We start from the raw sequence: 27,359 nt of genomic DNA on the forward strand, positions 1-27,359 counted from the left end.
TGGGAACATCCATGGGCAATTGTACAGCGCCGGCGTACACTAATCTAGTAATGCAGAGATTTGAAGAAGAACATATATTGTCGAACCCCCAATGGAGAACACATATAAAAGATTATTTTAGATATATCGATGATATATTTATGTTGTGGAAAGGTACCCATGAAGAGGCAGAAGCGGCTCCATCGAGATGGAATATGATAGATGGACGAATACAATTCACCAGTGAAATATCGGAGACCCACATAACCTTTTTGGATGTATTAGTCACTAGAACCGAGAATGGACTAGAAACAGATATTTATCGGAAAAAAACAGATAGAAACAACATGTTGCATTACAGTAGTCATCACCAAATATCATTGAAAACTCACTTACCGGCATCTCAGATGATGAGAGTAAAAGGATTGTATCAAACCCAATGAAATCCACACAGAGAATCACTGAAATGGAAGAAAGATTTAAACTAAGAGGGTACCCGCCAACAATCTTAGAGAATGCAAAAAAAAGATGTTAATCAAAGACCCGGGATGAACTGCTAAAGACCAGACAAAAACCGGAAAACACCAGAACGGTGATAGTTTCTAGATTCTCTACATCAAGTAAAATGTTTAAAAAGATCATCACCAAACATTGGCCCATGTTTTTTTTATTTTTTAAAAAGCAAATGTATACGACCGCGTAATATCGACGAGACAAGCATAGCTTATGATTGCATGTGCCATTAAGCAAAGGATATCAAAGGTTTCATTTTTTTGGTTATGAAGAACAGTAGTGGCTGCACTATCGATGGCGTCACACCATAGAATAGAATTAAGAAGAGATGGGGGGGGGACACACCCCGCAATGTAATCAGAACCAGGTGATGAACATTACGACCTTAAACATACTACGCCCGCTAAGGCAAACAAGGAGCCAAAATCAGTATAATAGCGAGCGAGTTAGCTAGAGCATCATCCCGAAAAACCCACCCTCCAGAGAAGTAAGGCATAGGCAAGTATAGACGCCAGATAGAGAAAGAAGTGAGATAGAGAGAGACAGCCAACCTACTGGAGAGGAAGGAAAGCCCCACCTGAGAGAAAGAGAAAAGAAAGAGAAAGAGACCATAGAACAAAACAAACTAAAATAATAAACCCCCCCCAACACCCACCACCCTGCACCCCTGTAATGGCTACGGCCAACCCCACTAACAGCGTGCCTGTCGCCCCAGAACTGCCCTAGAGAAAGGAAAGAAAGCGGAGGAGGAGAGCAATAGACACACTCCCGGTCCACATTACACCCCACCAGCAGCAGCCTCCCCAAATTCCATGTCAACTATTAAAGCAAGCATTGAACACGTACATGGGGAGAAGTCCAATAAAAACTTCCCGTCTCCCAGTAGCATACACGGTGCATATCCTGCATAAAACAGATAGAAAAGCTAACCCCCGAATGTCAAAGTCAACCTTGACCAGTTCGGTTCTTCACGAAAGCCCATGTCGTCCAAGCCACAACAATCGCGAAGAAGGCGAAGCGTCCAAGACAGTTCAAAACAATGGCGACGGATCGAGGCGGGGAGACAAAATGGCGGCATCTGAAAATTCGACAATTGAGGATGAAGAAGGAAGGCAAACCTCTCCGAAAGTCACTGAAGAACTGTCCTTGGCAGTAAAAACCTTTAGCAACAATGTTCCGTCGAACAGGAATGGAGCAGGGAAAGCCAACGACGATCACAGGTGCACCCTCCATAAGGCCAGAGTCCTCAAAATAGGCTAAAACAGGCTTCCGTCCGGGGGTCTCTAAATGCTGCGGAGAATAATCCACGGGGTCCAAGGCATGCTGACAGCTTGTCGGATTATCCGCTTCCGGTTCCAAGTGCGCGTTATCCAGCTTTACAGACATCCGTTGGTACAGGACGGCAAAGTGAGAGCGGAGCGCCCCAATGGCGGCCATTACGGACCTCAGTGTTGGTGACCGTCAGTATCCCCCATCTCCTCCGGCATGAGACGAGGCAGGATTCGGATCCCTGAAACACCGTCCAGGAACCAGGCACACACGGGGCTTATGACAACAACGAGCGCTCACACAACAGGCAGGTTCGGTATTTTGCCACTCGCGGGGGCCAGCCCGACAACCCGGGCTCCCCAGGGGGTCACCGGGCATAGGACCCCCGACGTGGTCACCGATATCACATGCGTCACTGTGCCGTGTCCTTGAATGAAGCCGAGTACTCAGTTGCCAACTGGAATTAGAAGGTTTGGACCGAGGTCGGGAGACCGGAAGCAACCCTGGTCCCACAGCCGATGTTGATCACACCCAACCCGGATGGGTCAGAAATCGAGGTCCCGGTGGAAGCTCTGGAATAGGCCGAGAAGTAAATTTGACGTAACTTTGTCACCCGGTAAGTTGGAGGGTCCAGGTTTGCACCGCAGGAGTCAGGAGCACTTCATACATGTGGGAGTCCGGCGTGCTTGAAGGATAGAGGGCAGGATATACGAGCTGCCGGTGGAGGTCGGCGGAGCCGGGAGCTTATGCGGCCATCTTGGATCGTAGCGTAGCTCCTCCACATTGGCCCATGTTAACCACAGAACCTGATTTCAAGAACGTATTTGCACAGCCACCAATTTTTGCATATACTAGAAATAAACACGTAGGTGAAATGCTTAAACAGAAGCCTAGAGCGACAGCAAATCAGAGGGGCATAATACAGTGTATGAACTGCAATAATTGTAATGGCATTATGCGTGGGATTAAAATAAATCACCCAATGAAAAGAAATACAATCAAGCTTTACGTGACAGCTACATGTGACACAGAAAATGTAATTTATCTGTTAAAGTGCCCATGCGGCAAGGTATATGTCGGAAAAGCAGAAAGAAAATTTAAAACAAGAATCAATGAACATAAATCTAATATTAGAACCAAAAACACCAAGTCGACTGTTGCAACCCACTTCATGGAGGCAAAACACAACATATCTCAGTTAAGATTCCTCATACTAGAAGTAATCAAAAAGGTTGAACGAAGAGATAACAACAATCATCTTCTAAGAAGAGAAAATTATTGGATGATGAGAATGCAGTCATGCAGACCCAACGGCCTCAATGAGCGCATAGAATATGCATGCTACCTATGAGTAACAATGGAATTGTTCTGCTCTAAGGAACTGTATAGTTGAAGAATGAATCATATTGTAATATTGGCATGTTTTTACTTTCAGTCACACATGACTATTTACAAGTTGCTTAGTTGCCACGTAGTGATTTATAATGTTGCCCAGTTGCCACATAATGCTTTAAATTACACAATGAATAAAAGTATATTAATATATAGTACCAACCGATGCTTAAACCGGCTGAAAAGAAGCCAATGTTAAACTAGAGCGAGAATCCACACCTAAGATGGCCGCCGTGAACTACACAACCAGTAGTCCTTTCTTTAATAATGCGACTCGAAGCGTCATACAACGACGTTAAACCGCTAACGGATTATAGCTTACACATAGGAATAACCGAAGCTACACCGAGACGCTGCCAGAGTACACTCTTGTATCGAAGACCAAAATTCAAGTAAGTGACTTCAAGCGCTCGCCAGCGCGGGTGATAAGATTTTGTTTTAAACTAATGCGAGCAGAATTCAAGAACATGCTCCATTTTTTACGAACGCTAGTTGAATGTCGGTTGTTAAATAACAGCTCTTTCCGGTTAACTTCTTCAGTATTATCATAGCGGGTAAAAGACAAGAAGGCATTGAACTTGTAAGTATAATGATCAAGTTTTAACATGGTCAAATAAGTAAACACGCGTCGCGTTTAACACGAGTACACAAAGCACATCACTAAGTCGGTACACAAAGTTGATCACATGGGCTTTTATATATTCACAGAGTGCACAATTAAAAACAACACACATGAATGCATGCTTAGAACAATGTGTAAATAACTTCCTTGACAGTGTATATAAACAGTGTGTAATGATTTCATTATAGAACTTCTCCCTGATGAAGAGCGATTCAGCTTGAAATGCATTGGAGTATCATGAAGACATCTAATGATTAATAATGCGTAATAAGGAGAATTTAAATGAAAATAATTTCAATAAAAACAAACCAAGCAGGAAAACAACCAAATCTGATGTGATTATTTAATAACCTCAACGGAGGTCAATGGAGAGTGCCCATAGGGGATGCAACCAAGAGTTATTGGAATCGCTATTGAAATGAGTTACATGTAGACGTGTCTTCAGGACGGTAACGTCACTCCTGGAGCACCCCAGAAAGTTGTAAAAACACCAGAAGGAATAAAGCTGAGGTTGTGCGCAAGCTATCATCGTTTATTGATTCATTGTGACTTCCCTCACAGAACTCACCTCCAAAAAAATGCCCCATAAAGTACACTGGACTGTTAGTTGCCAAAAGGTTTTTGACACCCTGAAAGAAGCAATGTGCTCAGCACCAATTCTAAAAGCACCAGATTACTCCAAGCAGTTCATAGTGCAGACTGATGCCTCTGAGCTACGGATAGGAGCGGTCCTATCCCAAATCAATGAAGTAGGCCAAGACCAACCTGTTGCTTTTATAATCAGGAGGCTACTCCCCAGAGAGCAGTGTTGGAGTGCCATTGAGGGGGAGGCCTTTGCTGTGGTTTGGTCCCTGAAGAAGTTGAGGCCCTACTTGTTTGGAACTCACTTCCTGGTTCAAACTGACCACAGACCTCTCAGATGGCTAATGCAAATGAAAGGGGGAAATCCAAAACTACTAAGATGATCCATCTCCCTACAGGGAATGGACTTTGAAGTGGAAAACCGACCAGGGGCTGCCCATGCCAATGCAGATGGACTTTCTAGGTTCTTCCACTTAGACAATGAAGACTCCCTAGGTCAAGGTTAGTCTCATCACCTTTCGTTTGGGGGGGGGTGAGAAAGTGTCATCTTTCTTGCATACGTATGCCCCCACTTTTTGCTAAATTGCTGATGTGCTGGGACTGAGTATGCCCTGGACTCCTGCCAAGCAGGTGCCCAGGGCCTGTGTTCCTTCCCTAAAACAGTGTTGAAACCAAAACCAAATTGGCATCTCTGGCCACCTATCAGCCCCTAGTAATTGGGACCCTAGGTACCCAGGGCATGGTGACCAGAGAAGACCCCTAAGGGCTGCAGCACTCATTGTGCCGTCCTTAGGGGCCCTGTACCCTGACACCCAAACACTGCCTTTGCAGGCTGAGTGGCTAAGTAAAGAACTAAACAAAGAGTCGACATGGCACACATCCATGTGTGCCATGCCCACAAACCCCACTGCCCTGGCCTACATCAGCCACCCCTCTAGCTGGTTGCCCTATGCCAGAGGTGTGGGCATAGGTGCATGAGCCCTGTGCCCCTACAGTACCCAGGGCCATTCCTGGGCACTGTAAGTGCAGTGATGCCATTAAGAGTATATGATGCTGGTAGGTTGTCATTATGAACTCCAAGCACCATAATGGCTACACTGAAGACTGACAAGTTTAATATCAAACGTCTCAGCACATTTAACCCACACTTATGCCACACTGATGCCAATGTGGGATTTAATGTAAAATGCACTACAGAGGGCATCTTAGAGATACCCCCTGAAACCTAACCTACAAGCCACCAGGCGCGGTGTGTCCATTGGGTCGTGGGGGCGTAGCCCCCCCACCGCCGCAGCCGCCCGCAGCTCCCTCGGTGTTTCTGAACTTAAGTAAACTGAATCAGTTTACTTAAGGTCAAAGACGCAAAGGCGGGAGAACTGGCAATCATGTCAGTCAGCATGACGTCTGACCGCCCACCCCCTTCAGAGTCTGAAGGGGGTGGGCGGTAAGGCATCATGTTGACTGACATGATTGTCACCAGGGCAACAGGCAGCAACACAAGTGCGCATGAGTGGAGACGGAGGGCGAACTTTTTACCCGTGCCCACTCATGCGTACTTGTGTTTTCACTTTTTTGAGCATGCCCATTAGGAGCCCTTCGGACTCCTAATGGGTGTGCTGCGGGCGAAGAGCAACCTGTGCCCCAATCCAATCGCACCAGGATTGGCTGAGAGGGGCTGCCAGTCCACTCCAGTGCCATTCGTGATGTAAAGACGCCAAGGGGATCAGAGGTGGCTCAGACCTGGACCGGTGATGAGGTAAGTTTCGTTTTATATTTAACTCCCCCCCCGTGCTACATCCCCCCGCAAGCCCCGTCTGCAAGCCACATCTTGTCTTAGAGGCTGCCTAGGCTGCCACACACCAGACATGTTTCTGAACCCCTGGGTCGAGAGCCTGCCGCTCTCGGGGCCTGAGACAATGCACATCCTGGGACGAGGTGCCAAGCCTCCTCCCCCTGGATTTGCAGGGGAAGCTTTTAAGGCATACCACTCTTGTGAGCTTCTCCAGGCCACTTGCTGTACTCAGCAACTGGCCCCCACCAGTTCTGACCCCCACCCTGGCGGGAAGAACGGAGGGAAACCCTAAGTGAGGAAAGGGGGTGTGCCAGCCTATGCCAACCCCACCCCTCAGGTGGGAGAGGCGAGGTGAAGCACGACTCCGGCCATCTTGGGAGCCCCACCCAATCACAGCTAGGCTCCTGCTCCCCTCCCACAGAAGAGGAGCAGGCTAGGGGCAGTACCCACCCCAGGACAGGGACCCATTTCTCCCTGTCCTTTCCCTACCTGTAACACCCCTAAATTTAGTATTCAGGGGCACCCTGAACCTTCCTTCCTCAGATCCCGATCGCAACAACAAGAAGACCAAGAAACAAGAAGACTTGCCGCGCAGCTGCTAACAAAAGGACGACGCCCACTGACTTGGCCCCAGAACCCTACAGCCTTGTTGATCCTTGAACCTGCTCCTGCGGACAGCAACCTCAACAACCCTGGAGGACCTGCCTGCCTTTAACCTTCCAAAAGACTGGGACTCCCATAAGCAGTGGTTCTGCTCCAACAGCAATACCCCTGGTGCCAGACAGGAACCGCAAATCCAGCCCACTCTGCACCCGGCAAGCCCGGCCTGTGCCTGAGTGACCCGAGACTACGAGGACGTCCCCCTGGTGACTGGGACCCAAAGTGCAGTGCCCAAAACCCCTCCTTGACGAACCAGGCGACGCCTTCAGCCTCAGAACAAGGGACCTCTTCAACCGCAACCAGCCGAGGGTAAGATTTCCCGACACCAAAAGACACCCCTGCACCCGGCACCCTGCGCCCCCCTGTGCCCTCCTTTTGGGTACCTACCTCTTCTCCAAGATCCCAAATTACCTCTCGAAGTGGTGGTTGCACCTGAAGAATCTCCATCCACGAGCCTGCAGCCTTTGATCACTTTTTAACTTTCCCATTGGATAACATTGAGCACCCCCGGCGGCTCAAAAGCACCCTGCACCCAGCCGCCCGAGTGCTGCTGGAAGTGCAACAACTACCCTACTCCACTTCCCCACTTGCCCTGAGTAAGTGACCAGGAGCTCACCTCCCACAGCCGCGTGGCCTGCTTGCTTGCAGCCACCAACCAAAGGCCCCCTACCCTCCATTGGATTGCATTGGGCCTACTCTCTCTGCACCCGGCGGCCCCTGTGCTGCTGAGGATGTAACTATAGTACCTTTCTGACCCTGGGGGACCCCTGAGTCTATGCCCAGAACCTTAACTCCACCAGTCGACTACTTACCTAAAGGCCGATAACTCACTTTCCTTCCATAGGTTTTGAAACTTTAAAATATTCATCTAAAATCAGCCGAATACCTAATTCCAAATTACTCACCTGTGATCAATAGAGAAGCCAGCACTGTACCTTTGAGCCCAGTACTGAACCAAGAAAGAAATCCTAACCGTACTTACCCATAACCTGAATTTTCTTCCATAGGAAACCATTGACTGTTTTTCTGTGAAATTTCTTTTAAGTGTCGATTTTTGCAAACTAGAAATATTCTTTAAAAATCGTACCAACTATCAAACCGTAATTACTTACCTGTCTTAGGTAGAGGTCCCAGTGCTGAACCTAGGAGTTCAGTACTGGATTACAAAAGTAACGAGAACCTACTTTACCTGTGACTTGAATTTCCTTCCATAGGATAACATTGCTAGTTTTTCACTGAAAAGTTTCTGTCAACTTTGAAAATACATTTATATTCTTTAAAAATCACAACTGTAACCAAAATGATTTTACTAAACTGTTTACAGCTTAGGTCCCGGGACTGAATCCAGGATCCAGTCCTGTGGTTAGAAAAGTAATCCTTAAAGTAATATACTGCATTTATGTAGGAAAACCCTATTGAGCTCAATGTTAAATTGTGTTTAGAAATTGTGTTACCTATTGCAACCACTGTAGCTATTATGCTTACAGAGTATATTGCCTTTCTGCAAAGTAATTACCTAAAGTCACTCATATTGGCAAAAGTATATTTTGATACCTGTTGGTTCTAAAATAAAACTATATATTTTGATATAAAAACAATTGGTCTAGAGTTCAGTTCTTAAGTGTGTGAAACCTTTTGCTGACTGAGTGTGTACAACAAATGCTTTACACTGTCCTCTGACACTACCTTACTGCTCAACCAAGCTACCACTTTAGAGAGTAAGGTTATATCTAACTTTAACCTCTGTCATACCTCTGGGGCCTGGGGACTCTATACACACTGTATGTTAGACGGGGACCTGGAGGGTCGGCCGAGGACAAGGGGAGAGGCCTCTGGAGCGGGCCGTCTCCAGCGTTCGCACAGACAAGTAACTTCCCCCCCACAGATGGACACCACACAAGAATGAGGTCGACACTCTTTATATACGATTCTTGAAGCAAAGATATCAGCGATACAGTGAGATCGGGACACGAGGGTCCTCTCAATTCTAGTCTCTGGAAGGGAATGGGTAGCGGGACAGTCTTGGTACCGGTCTGGTACTGAGGTGGTACGATGGATAGCTCACAATCCTCGAGCTCGGAGTTCTGGAAGGTCGGGCCGCGGCAGCACCAGCAGGCTCGGTTGATAAGTCTCACTTGAGAAGGGCTGCGGCAGCGCCAGCCGGCAAGGGCGATGGTTCACACAAGGATGGGCCGCGGCAGCGCCAGCAGGTCCCGACGAAGATGTAGGATGCAGAGGACCGCGGTAGCGCCAGCAGGTCCCGACGAAGATGTAGGTTGCAGAGGGCCGCGGCAGCGCCAGCAGGTCCCGATGAAGATGTAGGATGCAGAGGGCCGCGGCAGCGCCAGCAGGTCCCGACGAAGATGTAGGTTGCAGAAGGCCGCGGCAGCGCCAGCAGGTCCCGACGAAGATGTAGGATGCAGAGGGCCGCGGCAGCGCCAGCAGGTCCCGACGAAGATGTAGGTTGCAGAAGGCCGCGGCAGCGCCAGCAGGCAGGACGATGATTCACAAGGCAGGGCTGCGGCAGCGCCAGCAGTCCGTCAAGGATGAGTTCTTCTAGGTGTCTCTCGACTCCAGGATACAACTGCCTTCCTGCTCTGGAGCTGCCCCAGTTATAGGTCTGACCTCCTTTGATGTCCGGACCCTCGCTCTTGGAGGTCGGGAGGTCCGGGATGAGGGAGTCCAGACACCCAGCAGGAGGGTGGAGCCAGCGCCCGGGGAGGCTGGGGGCGATCGGCACCTGGCGGGGGAGAGCCATCGACACTCCTCTCTCCCATTGACCTACCAAGTGGTCCGTTCACCTCCTGGGTGGATGGTGGTGCCTCGATGTCGGGGCCTGGCCAGGCCCAGGGTTGGGGTCGAGCTGAGGCCACGCGGCCTCGTGGTGCAGTGTCCAAGATGGCGGCTGGGCCGGAGCCATGCTGCCGGTGGTGGCCTGGGCCGGCCGATGTCGGGGTGTTCGGGGCAGGCGTCCCGTTGGGGACTGGTTGCGGGTTGCTTCTGTGGTTCGCCGGAGTGGTTCTTCTGGTGACACCGGGAGAGCCGGTGTTCGAGTCTTATGATGCGGGGAGGGAGCGGCCCCTTCACGAGGCCTGTCCAACACTGTACCTTACTTTGGTCCAATATATAGAGCCACTTTCTTACAAGAGCGTGAAGTATTTAGCCACTGTACCCTTGTTCAAAGTAAAATATTCAGTGATGACCTCATGTACTTCGGACTGGAACACCTCATCCAACAACGCAGAATCCGAAAACTAACACCTACCCTCCCACCCAACTGAGTACGGAATGTGTAAGTGAAGAAACACTGAGGCATGATCCGACAATGTACGTGGCATCGTATTTATACCCTTGGTCCATTGACATCCCAGTGCGTCTGTTATCAGGTAATCTATGCGTGTGTGTGTGGAGTGAGATGCAGAGTGAAATGTGTATCCGAGGATCGTGGGATGGTGTATGTGCCAAAGGTCTTGCAGGACTAGGAAGTGTATGAGGTCCTTCATCGTTCTAAGGGAGTGTGTTTTGGTGGTGGTGAGTGGATTAGAGGAATCGTGGGTATAATCAAGCCAAAGGTTCAAATCCCCCAAGGAATATTGTGTCGTAGTCATAACGATTTAGCAGGACATGAAGGCTTTCAAAGAAACCAGGGTCGTCCACGTTAGGCGCGTACATATTAAGGAAAAGCACAACCTTGCCTAATAGTCTGCCCAGTACCAATAGGTACCTCCCTTTGAGCACTATTCATGAGTACCAATTACAGTACACAAGATCAGATGTTTTATTAAAGGGCCTGGGAGATGAAGTGATCTGCCCAGAATCACACGATGTTGAGCAGACGCTGGGACTCAAACCTGATTCCCCATCTCTGCAACTCTGGCTGTCAGGCCACATATGCCTATGCACACGCAAGGTATGAAAGTGGGAGGATATTGATCTTGGGAAGGACACCGGAGCCAAGGTGACAGTGGCCTACAAGCTGAGCAACTAAAAAACAGTGAGGCCCCTTCTATTACAAAATTATTCCCCAGCCCTCCAGCGCAGGAGCACCTGAACAACAGCGAGGCCCCTGCTATTGCTAAATTACTCAGCCCTCTACTGCCTCAGGGCAATGGCCTGGCAGGGGATAAAGCACAAAACACAACTACTGGGCCATCTGTGGGGGAGGGGGAGAGACTGAGGTAAAGATTGTGTAAGTTCACAATATCACCTGGCCCCCACAGCGAGACCCATTCTTCCTCGTCCACTATGCCCTGAATGAGAAGAGCTGTGGGCGAAGTGTCAAATGCAAACACTGTTTCTGGGCTGCATGGGCCCCAGGGGGGTCGAGGTGGATATGGCTCAATGGCCTGAGCAACACCTAGCCCCCAGGGAGGCCAATTCTGTCACACTATCACCTGCTCCCCAACCCACCATCAGCTCAATTGCTTGGCAGGGCAGGGGGTCAAGGAGAGGCCACAGCTGATAATAGCTGAACGGCCATATCATATCGCCACCAGCGAGGCTGCTTTACTCTCCCTGTCCAGTGCCCTCCGTGGACTTAGAAAGGAAAAGAAAAGCCCACAGAGGGCACTGAGACACCAACCCATCTGCCAATGCCCGAGTGCCTGCAGTACCAATCCGTATCTGCTGATTGCCCTTTGGCAGAATGCTAACACACCCAATTCAGGTGAGAGACCTTAGATTTTTAAAGCCCAAAATGCCTTTATTATAGCTTTCTCCCACCTAAATTTACCCCCATTTCAATGTAAGTCAGTGGAGAAAATTAATTCCCCCGATTTATTTTTGAAAACCTCCCTCTTTCTCCCTTACACCTTTGGGCATGTATGATAGGCCAGCCCAACCCCTGGAGAGGCCTATGTCATGGTGCACATGCATGATCCGTGTTTGTCTATGACAACAAAACTCAGTATTAGGGATCAGACAAACAGTACAGTTGGGCACTCCAGGCAGAAGTACACGTCTTTTACCATGCAGAGTACTTTTCTATCCCCACACCCTCTAATCTTGGGCTACGGAGTAGTAGAATGCTACTCGTAGCAAAGCAGTTCAACGCCTCATCAAAAGTAGTAAGTGCCAGGGCTTTAAGTCGGATGAAAAAACAAGGGGGTCTTTCAAATGGGCGTGGTGATGTAATTTAAGGCGTGGCTTAAAAACACATGCACTAAAAATCTGTGCTTAGCATAGTGTGCTGCCCCACTGGTATTTTTCTGCATCTTTCATTGCATCCAGATATATAATACAACGAGTAACATTACACCTACAACAAGCCAGGGCTATTGGCTTTGTAAATAGTTGTTAGTTGCATATAATAAATAGGCAACGACTATGGCTTTGTTGTATATAATATTAAAAATGCTTCAGTTCTGAAATAACGAGACTGTGAAAGAACTTAAACGAGTCTCTTTGAGGTTACATCAAAGTTTTTGAGGAGTGGTACTGCTGCAGAGGGAAGATTTTCTTTTCCAACCTGAGGGTGAGGGCAGAAATGGAAAGCCCGATAGGGACCCGTCTTGGCACCTGCAAGACCCTGCCCATTTAAAGCCCTCGTAAGCGCTACATAAGTACCATCTACAATTACAAGTGTGACATTGCAGAAGCACACTGCTCTAAATGACCTTGAACAGGGATGTACACTAAAAGTATAATTGGTTAAATACTTGTCCCTTATTTAATTCAGGCACGCCATATAAGTTAGCCAAAAAGAGGGAGCTAAATTACATTGATTTTAGAGTCACAATCAAATAGATAAATATGTATTTTCAATTGCCATTCTGAGTGTTAGCCAGATAAAATCAAACGTTTTTTTTTTTTTTTTTTTGCATGCACGGGTCATCCGCTCCTGGAGATGGTGCTGTGGGTGATGAGCAGGGCTAGCCCCTGGTGTTTTTTTCTTGTTTCCTGGTTCGCGTGTCCTCTTTCCTTCCCTGCTATTACATGTGTTTGTGTTTTTCACTGAATTACACTTGGACAGCCGGCTCCCCGAGAAGCAGAGTTACGGATCCTACTCAGGGAGAAAGAAGCAAAGCCCCCCCGAGAAACAAGGAAGCAGAAACACTTTCCCCTTTTAGGATTTAAACTTCGTCCTGCTGCAGGTATGTACTTGTATTTGAAACGCTTGATTTCAATGAAATGTTCGCCGCCTGTTTCGCTAGTATAGAGAGGCAAGGTTCACAAGAAAGCTTTATTTTAATTTATTGAACTATCATACGAATCTACTTCGGGTTTCATTTCGGTAAATGGATTTTGAAAAATATAAGTTAAAGCGAGCTCCGTGTTGCTCGTTCATGTTTAAAAAAAAAAAATCCACGTATTATTTGACTTCTGTGTCTAAGTTCACATTTAACTTGATGCCTTTCGTGTGGGGTGGTATTTTTGATGAGGGGGAGCCGACAAGTGAAACTGAAGAAATCGAAATTTGAGATCTTTCCCCCCCCCCCCCCCCCCCTTTTTATTTTTAACTTTTTTTTTTGGGCTGATCCATAAAGAAGCGGTGTACGCGTAAAAGTGCTATTTTGGGTAGAATTAATGTTCGAGGTGAAAGGGTTGTGATAAATGTAGAAGAGAGGCGTCCACGTGGTTTTCTTGGGACACAGAGATCCCATTGTTTGAAAAATGCTATTTTGTAGAAAGGATGAGGAGGAGTGCCAGGAAAAGAGGGGAAATGGAGTCCGACTCAGAAGGAGGGGGATTAAAGGCGAGGGAACAAAGAAACGACCCGAGGTCCTACCTATGTTTTCCTTTTACGAGTGGATTATTATACAAAGTATATAAATATATGTATTAACAAACGACTAGCTCTTCGGGGAAGTTTTAGTTTTAAAACCTTAAAGATCAAGCAACACAAAAGTAACTTCTATCTTAGTTTACAGACATACATCACAACTTGTTCCCGAATAAGAAACGTTTGAAAGTGTGGTGTAGTAGTTTTAATGTTACTTGGCCACTTTTATGCTCTTTTTTTTAAAGAGGATGATATTTCAAAACTTGTTACGGCGCGGGGGCAAATGCATTTTGAAATTCTCAAAAAGCACATGGCTGGGAAGTGTGTGTATTTTCTTTCTCGTATGATTTTTTTTTTAAATTTTCCATTTATCGTACGTTGGATTGTAAATTGTGTTGCGTGCGTGCATGTAATCAAGGTTTTTCTCTTCGGCAGAAACCATGCCGAGGAAGGCAGGCGTGGGGAACGGCGGTGCCAAGACCGGAGGCCGCAAGAGAGCAGGGGCCTCGGGTCGGAAGCGAGCCCGGGATACTGGCAGCAGCGACGAAGACGATCTCGACGGGAGCATGGGGATGGACGGCGGCTTCTCGGCCTATACTGGCAAAAAGGGGCCGGGCAAGGCCCAGGCTTCAGTCATCGTCACCGAGCCCGAGCACAGCAAGGAGAAGATAGTAAGGAAGGACGGGGTGGGGAGGAGGGAAGGGGCGACTTGGTTCCCGCCTTGAAATCCGGAGCTTGCACCCCTCGGAGCTCGCTGGCCGGGTGCCACTGACAGCGGCACGTGACAGAAATACGGAACATCCCTCCTGTCAGAGTAGTGCAGACCTCACGCTGCCTGTTTTAAAAATTGGTTTACATTCCTGCGTAGTAAAAATTATGGCTTCAAAACGGAAAATGCTGCTTTGCTCTTCCTCAGCACTTGCTCCTGTTAAAAGTAATTGCTATTTCATAACCCGTACAGTATCACAGTATCGATATCTGCTGTTATTGATGTGCTTGCTATTTGGGAGTGAGGGTGCAGCCGATATACTAACCACTTACTTTGTGTGGAAAAGGCTGCTTTATTGAAACGGGTCCACATCATAACAAAATATCCTGCCAACTGCCTTACTAAACTAAAACCTCGCTATACATCGATTAAACTTACTGCTCTGTCCCCACGTCTCAAATTAACACATTTCAATGTATAGCATTCCGACATTACCAACTTTCTATTAACCCTACATCCTATGTCTGCGTGTCTGAAACAGAAAATAACCAAATGTCCTAAACTGAACCTTGAACTACTGCCTACCCTTTTCTTGCACATGGGTCACTAACTGTTAACGGCAACCAACTTCTGGCAAACTTTGGCTGCTTCCGCCATCCAGAAAGAGGAGGGGTGGCAAAAATGCTTTTTTCTACCCAACCCACTGCCTTGCATTTAATATCCTTGCCAACGTTTCTCTAATCTCCAACAAATAGAGATCCATACTAAGTGGACCCACCCCCTAAAAATGTTTTAATCTGCATCAAACTATATCTGATTGGCAAATTCTGCCAAAACCAAGACCCCAGCTAAAACAAACCATCTCTCTGTTCAGTTTCCTCTGAGTTCTTTTTGTAGCCGCAGGCTTCAATAACTCTCCAAACCATCCTAGGTGTAAACCCTGTCCAGAGGACAAAACAACCTGCCCACTTCTCCTTTGAGTGCAAGGTCCTGCTTCATACTGCTCATCAAAACCACCCCTTTTTCTTTAACCTGGGCCGGTCACTGAACCTGAAACAAACGCGCAGTACATTTTTACATATTTAACCTCCACGGTGTGCATGTCATTAGCAAAGCCCTGCACACGGCGCCTGTAACATTGTGAGGACCAAACGGCCTAACTGCATTATTTTTTCTTCAGCGCAGTCCCTACTGCCTGCTTCTGCTGCTGCGCCAATTCAAAATGAGTGTGTACCGTAAATCAGCTGCTGACGCCTCCAAGCACCTTTAAAACCTTCCCACAAGAGCGCTAACAGCTGGTAAGCTGTAGCCCGTTCACCTGATCTGTGCAGAAAAACCACTCCTGACCCGCAGCAGCACAGACATTAGGATGCCCACCAAATCGGGCAGGAACCTGGCCCCTATACCGCATGCAATATGACCTCTCTGCCCTGACCTTGCTGATCGGTTTTTGATCTGCTAAGCTGCATCTCTAGCCTCCCCTTCCTTCTGACCACATCCTGCCAGTGTCCCCCCACCGATCCCTTTCTTCCCAGCAACTCTGACACCTGAAAAGCCCCAAAAAATCCACACCATCAATGTGGAAAAAAAGGCAGGATTCCCAGTCATCCCTACACACTTCTGGCAACCTTGCTATGACCTTACACAATGGTGGCTTCCATGCCCACCCTGACAGGCCCTATTCCTGCACCCAACCTTCCAGAATTCTACGCCCCAGTTCACCCACTGATGGAGCATATCCCCAGAATAATTTATTCATGAAGGCAATCTCCTCCAATTTCCCAGCAATGGTCAACCTCGAAAGACCTCTCTAAATCACATCTAGAATATACTGAATGATGTCCTCTGCTTACAACCACATTTCTTCCCGATGCTGAGCCTAGGATTGTAGGAACTCTTTCCATTCAAGAATATACGTATCTGGGTAGATTCAGCGAGTGACCCTACCACCAAATCTAGCATCCGGCGTTGCCTAAATACTGAGGCATGGGTGTCTGGGTCCTGTTGGCGTCCTTCACCAACCCACAGAATCTTCCACACTGTGGACAAGACACAGCATCCATAATGACATTGTCCACGCCTGGCACATGCAACACTCTGAAAGAAAGCTCATATCGTAAGCATCCCAGCACAAAAACTCTCATCCACTTTAAGACCTGCACATCCCTGGTCGACTGACGCTTTTACTATCTCCACCACAGACATATTGTCGACCCGCATAAGCACTCTTATGTGCCAACTCCTTCCCCCATAGCTCCACCATCCCCACCAGGTGAAATAGTTCCAAGAATGCTACCTTCCGCCTTTTTTGTTTTGGGCCATTGATCTCCATGTCATCTCACTTGCCAACAGTTAAAACCCAAACTTCCTGCTGCATTAGAGAAAATTAGACATCCCCCTCCAAGTTACCTTGTCGTGGCAGGGGGGATACCATTGAAGGACTGTAAGAATACGCCCCACATCCGCAAGTCTTCCTTGACCCAGGCTGATAGCTGCACGTGATGACGAGCTAACTGTTTTCCCGCCAGCCACAACCCAATTTCCTGCAGAAAGTCCTTCCTTTTCTGACTACCCTACAAGCAAAGTTGATATGCCACAACAGGATCTGCATCTCCTTGACTGTCACCTTCTGTCTGGGAGCATGTTACCCAACAATGCCAATATCTTGTCTTTCTTGTCATGTGGTAGCCGCGCCTCTATTGTCAGTGCGTCAATCTCAATACCCAGAAATGACGACTTCATGGTAGGACCCACAGTTTTTCGTGCGCCAATGGTACCATCAGGTTCCCCTTAAGAAGTCTTCTTGGTAGGGGGTACCCAACTGATGCCCTGTACGCTAAGCATATAGCCACTGCAAAAAGGAGCTGAAGCATTCAAACTACGCACAGGATATTGAGCATCCAACTGGCCGGGCCATGTTCACATACCACTTGCATTCAAAGTGGATTCCCAAGAGTTTAAAATCATCTGGGTGGAGTGGAGTCAGCTGGAAAGCTCACTTTACATCACACTTTGCCATGAGTGCACCTTGGCCTGCCGCCACGACCAGTGACCTGGCCACATCAACTGAGGAGTAAGATACCGCAGCTACTTCCTTTGCAATAAAGTTGTCACAGACCCTCTACCTGGCCAGGACAAATGCTTATTAACTGTTAGGGGCAGTAAATTAAAGGCAATCCACTGACAGTAATAACTATTGTCTTGCTCCATATCGCTCCCTCCTCTGATTGTGTGTTGCCACAGTTCACTGTACCCAATCCCCCACCAATCTTGCGTCTGGGTCCCATGCCGAGTGAGCCCTAAATTCCTAGTCCTACTGGGCCCACGCATACATCCTCCTTCGCCCCCTCCCTCTTACTTTGCCCCCTCCCCCTCTGTTATTTTAGTCTTCCTGATGAAGTTCATGGTTTTAAACGTGGCAACACAGTGCTTTGCTTACTTCTCACAATGAACGCTGGCATAGATTAAGAATGCCGCTGTCCAGTTTTCGATAGTAAAGAGAACCTTTGGCCACTTGGCCAGTTCATATTCTTCTTTCAAGCTCTTTGACCTTCCCTCCTTGTGTAACAGCTTGAGCATCTCCATGTACTCCCCTTTCCAGATGGGCTCCTTCAGGGCCAGTATAAGATGTGCCCCAAAAGGCTTAGTCACCCCCATGTAAGGCCACCTCCTAATCTTTAGCTCTTTGCTCTCTGGGCCTTCTCTCCTATCCCTCCTCCTTTTTCACCTTGTCCGTGGCGGTGCTACTCTCTAGCTTACTTACCCAGCACCATCCAGCTCATTAGTGTTGACGCCCACATCCGTCACATAGTTACCTTTCAGCAAACACTACCCCCCCCCCTCTTCTTACAATTCCATCACATCACACCAATGGTCTCCATAGCAGGACTCCCTGGCGTGTTGTTAGCATTACCTGACTCCAAGGTCGGTGCACGTATTGTATAGCTGCAGTCTGCCTCACCAGTGGCCTTGCTTCCTCTGGCATTCTCACTACTGAAACCTGCCAAACTGCACCTAGTGGCTAAAGCTGCCTCTCTCCCAGCGCGCAAAAGCACAACCACCGCCCCCTCCCTCCCTCCCTCCCCCAAGCGCAGCCGCTATAGGCGATCCGGCTCCCACTTGCTGCACATGTCGAGGGGCTGCTCTTTGACATCAATCGGCCCCCTCGCACTTACCCCAACATCCTTCTCTCCAGCTGCAGCCCTCCATTTTGAGCCGAGGAGCATGCCGCCACAGGTGTGGCGGCAATCGTGTTAATGCCTGTCTCGCCAAGCGGGCTGCCCAGGCGGCCTCTGCCCCCACCCGAGGTCCATGCAACTGGCCTCCCTCCGGAGACTCATTGCCTTGATGACTGTATTCCATTGCGCTTACTGAAGACACGCTATAATACTTTACTGCCCTAAAAAGCCAAAACTAGGCTAACTACAACAAAATGACTACCCTCTCTCTGCTACAAGGTCACCTAAAATGGTGGCTGGGAGCCCAAAAGCAGCCTAATAAGTAGCTCTTGGGCTATATTGGGCTGCATAGATGCAGCCCAAATATGTCTTCTAAAATGGCAGTCCCCTGGACTGCACCACCCTCCTAATCTGCCCGAGGGGGAAGACTTCCCTGCGGTCGTCTGCCCCCTCTCCCCTGCACCCCTTTTCGCCAACTAACGTTTAGAGCCAATCCAGTTGCAACAGTTTTTCCTGTTTTATACATCTATTTCTCCCCCACCCCTTTCCTTAGGCTGCAGTCCAAATTACACTGTTCTAAGACCTGGCACTCCTCTGACTGTAACTGACACCTGTTGCTCCTAATGTTGGCATTTGCATTTTAGAACCTAGCAGAACTGGACCTGGATGAACCTTAATAAATGGGTCGTAATGTAAACTTCAAGTGGGTGTTACTGATGCATTTCAAATCGCGACCTATCCCCACTAGACTATCCATGATAAACGTTGATATTGGTGATCCCTGCCAAAGAAATGTGCAGTAGCTAGTGGTCCTGTACTTAGAATAGAGAATACGTAAACATCTAATTTCAGGTTGATCTTAAAAATCACAAGAATGTATGTTACCCTAAAAACCTTTGTTTCTGTGAGCTATGGTAAAGCTACAAGACCCAGCTACAAATTATTGCAGCATTTTCATATCGGAGCTATGATAATGGCTTCTCTGATTATGCCAAGACTCATATTATATCATCGTTTGGATTGTAGTAATGCCCTAATTTTTCCACCTTTCTACAATTCTACATACTGATGCTAGAAGTAATGGTAGTTTTAGGGTTGGAATGTCCCTTGAGTCTGTACACACCTACAAACTTGCATGTTAACGGTTTTCACCAACTCTTCTCTAATGTATTCCCACAGTGGGAACAGTTGGAAATTTACTCCCAACAAAGGCAGAAGTAAAATCGTTTCTTGGGGAGGGAAAAAGTGGATTTAAAAACGTTCAGCAAATTTTTTCAAGCAAATATACGTCTGCATCTTAGGCCATGTGAAAATGCAGTTCATGCATTTTTTGTGTCTAATTCTGCTAATGGACCTATAGCGGGGGCAACACTTTAGTGACTTTTATTTATTTTATTTTATAGGTTTTATATAGTGCTGGCTGGACCCAAGGGTATCGGAGCACTTTACATGGGTCTAATGAGTAGATATACAAAATAGCAAAAAATACTATGAGGTAGCATTCACAGCAAGTCAAGAGAAGAGAGGTTGTTGTGGAGAAGGGAGGGATAGAGAAGATGGGGGCAGGATGTAAGAATGGTGAGAGGCTGTGAGGGTGGGTAAGGACATACCAAGTATGTGAGGCAGGGCCTACGATAGGGATTATAGGTTTTATATAGTGCTGGCTGGACCCAAGGGTATCGGAGCACTTTACATGGGTCTAATGAGTAGATATACAAAATAGCAAAAAATACTATGAGGTAGCATTCACAGCAAGTCAAGAGAAGAGAGGTTGTTGTGGAGAAGGGAGGGATAGAGAAGATGGGGGCAGGATGTAAGAATGGTGAGAGGCTGTGAGGGTGGGTAAGGACATACCAAGTATGTGAGGCAGGGCCTACGATAGGGATTAGTGAGAGAGAGGGAGAAGAAAAGTAAGAATTTGAAAAGGGGGTGGAGAAAGGGCGTCGGGAGATCAGAGATCAAAAGGCACTTTTGATCAAAAGGCACTTTTGATACAGCATCTTGGTTTATTTCTAAAAAAGAAATGAAACAAACGGTAACCTTAATTTCTAAATGTACCCTTGACTGGTAAATCTCAATGTTGTAGTGTCCCAATTTCTCCAGTGTCTTTGTTTTATCCTAACCATGCTCCATTATGGCTACTGTCTTCATTGTTTTTTTTTTTTTCTAGAGTTGCCCTTGAGGGTCATGCACAGTATTGTAATTGGGTCAATCAGCGCAGCAACTAATATTGTAAACTAGACATCCTGAGTATGTATAATTGGTGGCCTTGTCAAGCTATTGAACTATTTCTAATTCATTTAGTATAGCCTCAATATCTTAGTACTGGATTACTTGTCCTCTCTCAAACCTCCTTTCCGTGGTGCTTGGAATGAGTCCCACTGTTAACTCAAGGATTGTATGTAAATGCTAGTTACAGGCCTGGTCAACTAGTGTGTTAATTGATGCACAGGCTGGATTTTGCAAAGGCATTCGTGCCATTGACCAAGCAGTCAAGTCAAGGAAAACTTTATTCGACTGCTGTTGTAACAATCATAAAAGCACAAGAATAAAAACAAAATTGCATGCATAAAAACAGCAATCCAAATAATGACATTAAATTATTAATGTTAAAACTGCAGTCATAAAAATGTCAAAAGTCAATTCTACTATAGTTCATTCATAGTCATGATTTTCCTTTGTGCAAGTGCCTTCTTGAAGAACCTAGTTAAGCACCAGGCAGTTATTTCATTCTCTAAAAACGGTAGCCTCATCACTGCTGGACGGCATTGCCACAGTCCCTGTAGTTTTAAAATCAGTAAAATTCATGCTTTCCTCAAAGCGACATAACATTTACAAAATAAAACCAGGTGAATGGTGAACTGAGTAGAGTGATTGGTCACAGGTATTACCTTTATGTCCATGTGACAATCACTGATTTTTAGGGAAGCTCGCAAGTCTGTAAATGTCCAACCTGAACCAAGTTAATTACCGCCTGTCCCAAGTACTACGGTAAGGTTCCATTTTAAAGGTGGTTACAATTAACTGATGTTGCATTACACTAGGTTTAACAGTTTCTCCTGCCATTCTTGTTGTGACCAATAGCTGAAGGCACTCCTTTCTAGAATTGCCTGTATGGACCTGGGATCAGTAAAGTATTCTGGCTGATCAATATCATTCATAAATCATGCACGTACCTTACCCTGGGTATCTTTAAAGCCCCTTCTAGTTTTAGGCAGTCCTGTAGGATCTCCCTATTTAGCTTCAGTTGATCCTTTGTCCAGATCCTGTGCCACAGGAGAATTGGTTCTAACTTAATAAGATCAGAAATGAGAAAGACCCAGTTCATCGTGGCCGGCATAAGATGGTGAGCTGACAGGTATCGATAAAATATACCTTTTTAAAAACTAGTTTTCCACAGTTCGTATGGGGTAGGTATTAACATAACCCCGTACACCTGCCACGTATATTACGTTACCGATGCATTTAACCTTGTAAATTTGGGTGAGCTCCCCTTGCGGCTTCCGAGCAAATAAAATTATATTTGGTTTGTGTTAAATATGGAAGAGTGCATAAAGAACTATTCTCTCCATTTATGGATCTAAAATCGGCGTTGAATTTGGTTATTGGATCCAAATGATGGCACTTGCTTGAAAAACTGGGGGTGGAAAACACCCTTCAACCACTTATGGAAAACACCCTCCAACCACTTAAAAACCTACATGCAGAACCAAGTGCTCCTGTTAGTCTTGAAAGCTCCAGGGTGTGTACCCCTGATTTTTCAATATTATATGGTGTATGGAAAGAATGTGTACTTGCCCCATTGCTGTTTTCTTTATTTTTAAATGACTGCAAAGAATTTTGATTGAGAAAAGGCCGGGTAATCCGCAGTTATGTAATAACAAGTTATTCTTTTATGGGCAGATGATGCATTTTTATTGACCTGTAAGCAGAACGAATTGCACAAAACCTTGAAAAAGATTTCGAGCTTCAGTAGCCAAAAGGATCTTTTGAATCACAAAAAAAGTAATGGGAGATATTTTTACTGACCATGCTAACCTAGGGAGGGAACTCACACTGGCGGCCTGTCTTTGCATTGGGACTTTCATGTTGAAATGATCTTGGTAAGAGCCTAGAAGCCTAAATGTTGTATGGAGACTTCTGCCACTGTTTACAGAGAAACCACTATATGGTGGACACTGACCTGTAGAGCGTAACCTAAACAATGCATTTGGCTTTTTCTACAAGTCCTGCCTCTGCACTGGAGTTTGATCAGGTTGGGCCCCAGCGAGGTGGGGAGGTCCAACTGCGGCCCTAACCCTTAAAAATAGCATTGATGGATTTATTTGGCTGAAAACTAAATCACTATATCAAACATCAGAAAACCAAACCCAACTAGGCGTTTAGCACTTCTGCTCAAATCGTCTGCACTGCCAACTGCTCGACAGACCTAAAATTGAGTGTCCTTGACTTAGATGCGGTTTGAACAACTACAGACCTGAATTCACATGCATAGTACTTAGTCCCAGACTAGCATAAACTTAAGGAGTAATAGGAGAGGAAACTGGATTGCGGGCTGTTGCATTTTGATGTAATATTCTTTAACCCCCCTACCTCCCCACCGCATCTGTTGGCGATTGGCCAATACTTAGGAGGTAATTAATGGCTACTCTGCTGCAAGCCCTTTATTTTCATACTCCTCCTTGATACTAAAAAAAAAGGACTTTGCACTACATGCCACTTTTAGACAGTTGTACTATCCAAACTCCAAAATTCTTCTAAAAGCTGAGATACCATGAGGAGCACTCTCACCATTGTTTACAGGTGCTTGTGAAAATCTGTTTTACTACAGAAGACTGAACTTGAGAATGACTTATTAGCCCTGATGAAGTTGGTGGAAATTATCCACAAGACAAAACACGTGTTTGCTGCATTCATTTCAGACTGGCTGTGAAATGATCTATTTGGAATTCTGCGATACAAAAGGGGATGATGGACGGAGCGTTTGAGCAAATCAAACACTCACCCCCCCCCCGTCTACTGATATGGGTTTAATCCATCCCCATTCTTTAGCTCACTCCGCCACCCCCGTTCAGACATCGCCCTATGCAAATCAGTCTGACCCTGTGCCTCATGGGAACAGTCCAGCCGAACTGCCAAAGCCATGTCTTCCCATGACCGGAAACAAGCATCCTGGGACCGGTTTCTGGCATTTCAGCCGTCATCAGCCACGCTAGCTTGAATCCAGTGGCAAAGTGAGCAAGAGACTCGCGTCTGAGCATACCCTGCCAACGTAGGGCGAACAAAGCAATATAAAAGGGGATGATGGAGGGAGCGTTTGAGCAAATCAAACCCTCACCCCCAGTCAACTGATCTGGGTTTAATCCATCACCATTCTTTAGCTCTCTTTGGCTTCTTTCGCCCTCCAGGGGGCAAAGTCCAATATACGCCGGGCGTTTCAAAAAGGAGCCAATGCAAACAAAATGAGGGTTGTCTGCCCAGGCATCGAGTCATACCTCCTCCCTAGAAGGGGCAACAGTGTCTGCACACCCTGGTGGCAGGTAGGAAGCTTGTCCCAGTTGGGGAGGTTGCTCTGAATATGCCCGGGTGGGGGCTAGAAATTCCACTTGACGTCAGGTATTTTGCTACCCTCACCCCTAAAGCCTCTGTCTTTCTGCTCCCCTGCAGACTAAGAAATCCCATCCCAATGACAAACAAGAGGACATTTGATTGCTCTGCTTAGGGTGTTGTTTTTACATATGGGCCAGGAGACTGTAGCGAACTCCCACTATCGTTTCACTTGCAATAGTGTATAGCTGCACTTGGATAGGCTACCTCCTGGGGAAACCCTACCAAACCCAGACAATTCTGAAAACTAGACACCCGAGGGAGTCCAATGGTGTGCATCACATTGATCCCACAATATTTTTTCACCCACAGTCCCCTGCAAACTCAATCTTTGACTAAAACCACACACTTTTCTGTCAATGCATTTGTCAGGACTCTTTCTGGAACTAGCAAGGAGCCACACATTTCCAACCACCCAGCATTCCCCCATGTCCTTCGATAACCATGGTACCTCACTTGTGAGGGTAGGCCAAGGCACCTTGACATGAGTCCCTAAAGCTGTCTTCATGGAGAGAACAGCAATGGGGTAGTGGAGGGATTTGGGGCCGTGCTCAGCTGCCACCCATGTAAACCAACGTACCACGGACCTTTTTGAAAACTAAGGGATTTCAGAGAGGTGTGCATTGCATGGACACCATAAAGTGTTTTTTCCCACAATGCCCTACAAACCTCAAACTTCCCCTGAAATCGCACATTTTGCTTGCATATCATTGTGGAAACGTAAGGAATTCTCAAATTCTACTACCCAGCATTGCCCAATTTGTGCCGATAAAAACACCAGTAGTTAAGGGGGTTAAAGAGATGAGTCCTTAATTATTTCCTAATTTGGAATAGCTTTGGTGTGGTCCTGATGGTTATGGTGAAGGCGTTCCAGATCCAGGGTGCATAGATGGAAAAGGCTGGCTTGTGAGAATCGCCAGAGATGGTGAACTTGTCTGCCAAGCACCTACTTTGTCTAAACTATTTAGGTATTATGAACAGTTTCAACCCCAATGCCTCGGATCAGTGGATGGTGTTAATGATCGACTCAAGCAAGTCTTACAATCTTTAAATCTGATTTATATCTCAAGTTCAGTAGTTTGAGGTGGTTGTCTTTACCCAGTTAACCTTCTTTTCTCATGTTTAAATAATGTACGACTTGCCGGGCTTATTTTCTTAAACAGTTACTGACTAAGTGATGCACACCATGGGTGATAACTTTCCCAGTCTCTAACAGGTCTTCTCTGATCATCGGTATATTAGTGTCCCCTCCTGCCTATATATTTGTGGTGCTCAAAATTATTGATTAGGCCATGATATATATATTTTTTATTTTGCCCCTAAATTCTTCCTTAATTTCGTATCTTGATTTTGGATGTTATGTTTTTTTTGTCATGGGGTATAAACTTACAGCGCACGCACCGTTCTCAAAGGTGAGCCAAGGTAACCGTTCATACTTAAAAGCAAAGTGACAGTTATGCTTTTGTGAGGTTTGACGAAAGAGCAGACTTTTTTTTTAGTTTTCTCTCCAGTCTTCCACTTTTTGCATGAAAAATGTGGCCGTGCCGCACACGGGCAGAATTTTCAAGCAGAGCAACAAAATGGGCAGAACATTTGTTTCAGGTTTGTCTTCTGGAAGGTAAATGTCATGAGTTTTCCGTTAAATTCTGGCACTTCCACATTATGAGTTCCTGCAACTACTCTGTTGGTGTTTTTAAGCTGGATCACGTGCAACATGCTTTAACATTTTTGGTTCAAGTTTTTTTTTGCGTGAACTTTGTGAAATTTAACCATGCTTTTTTATAAAATAATTTGAAAGTAATGACTATAGAGTTAATTCTTACAATCCGTTATTTGCTTTTCCTCCAGTATTTTCAAATGGCTTTTCATTTTTTTAACCATCCTTTCAACCCACAATTTGCTAAGTCAGTATCTTCGAATTCTCAATATAATTCAAGGCCTATTCTTTTTTCTAATGCTTGTTGGTTCTTCTGATGTTTACATATTTTACAGAAACATGAAGGAGCGAAGTGTAAGGGTCAGCTTCTCATTTTTGGCGCTACAAACTGGGACCTTATTGGCCGAAAGGAAGTGCCCAAGAACCAAGGTACAGTTTATCGACCCATTGGAACGTATGCTTGTGGTACTGCTGGGCTGCTGTTTTCCTCTCGGCCAATGGCACTAATGGTATGATGGGGATCCAGTCTCCAGCTGATCTCCCCATATCTGCAGCCACTAATGAGTCCTGTGGCTTTGCTCTAGCTCGATGACCCTGATACAGATTTTATTTCTGAGCCTATCAGTAGTTGCATTGAACGTTTTTAATATAAGAATGTTTGCGTTACACAACCTTGAATTCAAATGCACACATCCCTACTTGGGTAAGACGCAGGCTGGGGCACAACAGACAACCTTAATAGGGTATGCAATTCAAACGATTCAAAGAAATGGTTATCGCAATTAGATCTGGATGTTGAGTTGGTATGTGAGGAGCAGTGAAACAAGGTGACCAAAAGACAGCCTTGAGCTAAATATAGGAGAGTACGAGCTATGAAGTTCATATTACTTTAATAGGTGAAAGTCAAGCTTTTTGTGTTAGTTGAACGTGGAGGATACAGTACAGTTGGAGTGTAGGTGAATATTTCTGCAATGAATTCCTGAGCCTGTCATTCTGTTGTATTCTCCACCCTGCCCCACCAGCACTGCTTCCTCACTTGCTGTCTCGGGCACTGCTCTGAACTTGTAGGACCTGTTCATTTAATAGTATGTGCTGCCCTCATACTTGCAGTCTAGTCCTAGTGGAATGGCAGAAAAATCTAGACCACTGCATTTGCTGATGGCTGCTGTCCTTGTTTGTAGTAGCTGGCCAGTACAAAGCAGAAGTGTCCTCGTTTTCTGGATGCATGTGTAGTTTATCAAAAGACTTATGCAGGTCATTTATTTGAAACTGAAAGTTTTTTTTTTTTAGTTTGTCCTGTAATACCCTTCATGGCTTTCAATAGGTCTTTGTTTTTTCCTTAGCTGCTTACCGGAACCTTGGTCAGAACCTGTGGGGACCTCACAGGTACGGCTGCCTAGCTGGTATCAAGGTACGGACAGTTGTGTCTGGTCCTGTTGCAGCGCACAGTTTGCTTATCACTACTGAGGGAAAGCTTTGGAGTTGGGGTAAGTGTGATGGTGCTTTTTTTCCCCCCTGTGTGTAATGCTAGTCTTTTTGTTTTTTCTGAAATGTTATTTTAAAAGGAAGAAAAAATGTTTTTACGTTTATTTTAACAGGATGCAAACTTAAAAAAAAATATATACATTTCATCTCAAATGCAAAATTGATTTTGATTTCCAATGCATTTCGGAACTAC

General features: G+C 46.2%; 1 protein-coding gene across 1 annotated transcript in view; it reads left to right on the forward strand.

The window, feature by feature from the left end:
• Positions 1 to 12,627: 12,627 nt before the first annotated feature.
• The window catches only part of RCC2 (regulator of chromosome condensation 2), a 119,707-nt gene continuing 104,975 nt past the window's right edge, over positions 12,628 to 27,359 (forward strand). The window contains exons 1-4 of the mRNA XM_086921883.1: positions 12,628 to 12,901; positions 13,966 to 14,201; positions 26,017 to 26,110; positions 27,025 to 27,168. Coding sequence (XP_086778009.1) covers positions 13,971 to 14,201; positions 26,017 to 26,110; positions 27,025 to 27,168 — 469 coding nt within the window. The 5' untranslated portion in view covers positions 12,628 to 12,901; positions 13,966 to 13,970. The remainder of the gene's footprint in view (positions 12,902 to 13,965; positions 14,202 to 26,016; positions 26,111 to 27,024; positions 27,169 to 27,359) is intronic.

The sequence above is a fragment of the Lissotriton vulgaris genome, chromosome 5 (genome assembly GCF_964263255.1).
Source record: "Lissotriton vulgaris chromosome 5, aLisVul1.2, whole genome shotgun sequence".
Lineage (NCBI taxonomy): Eukaryota > Metazoa > Chordata > Amphibia > Caudata > Salamandridae > Lissotriton > Lissotriton vulgaris.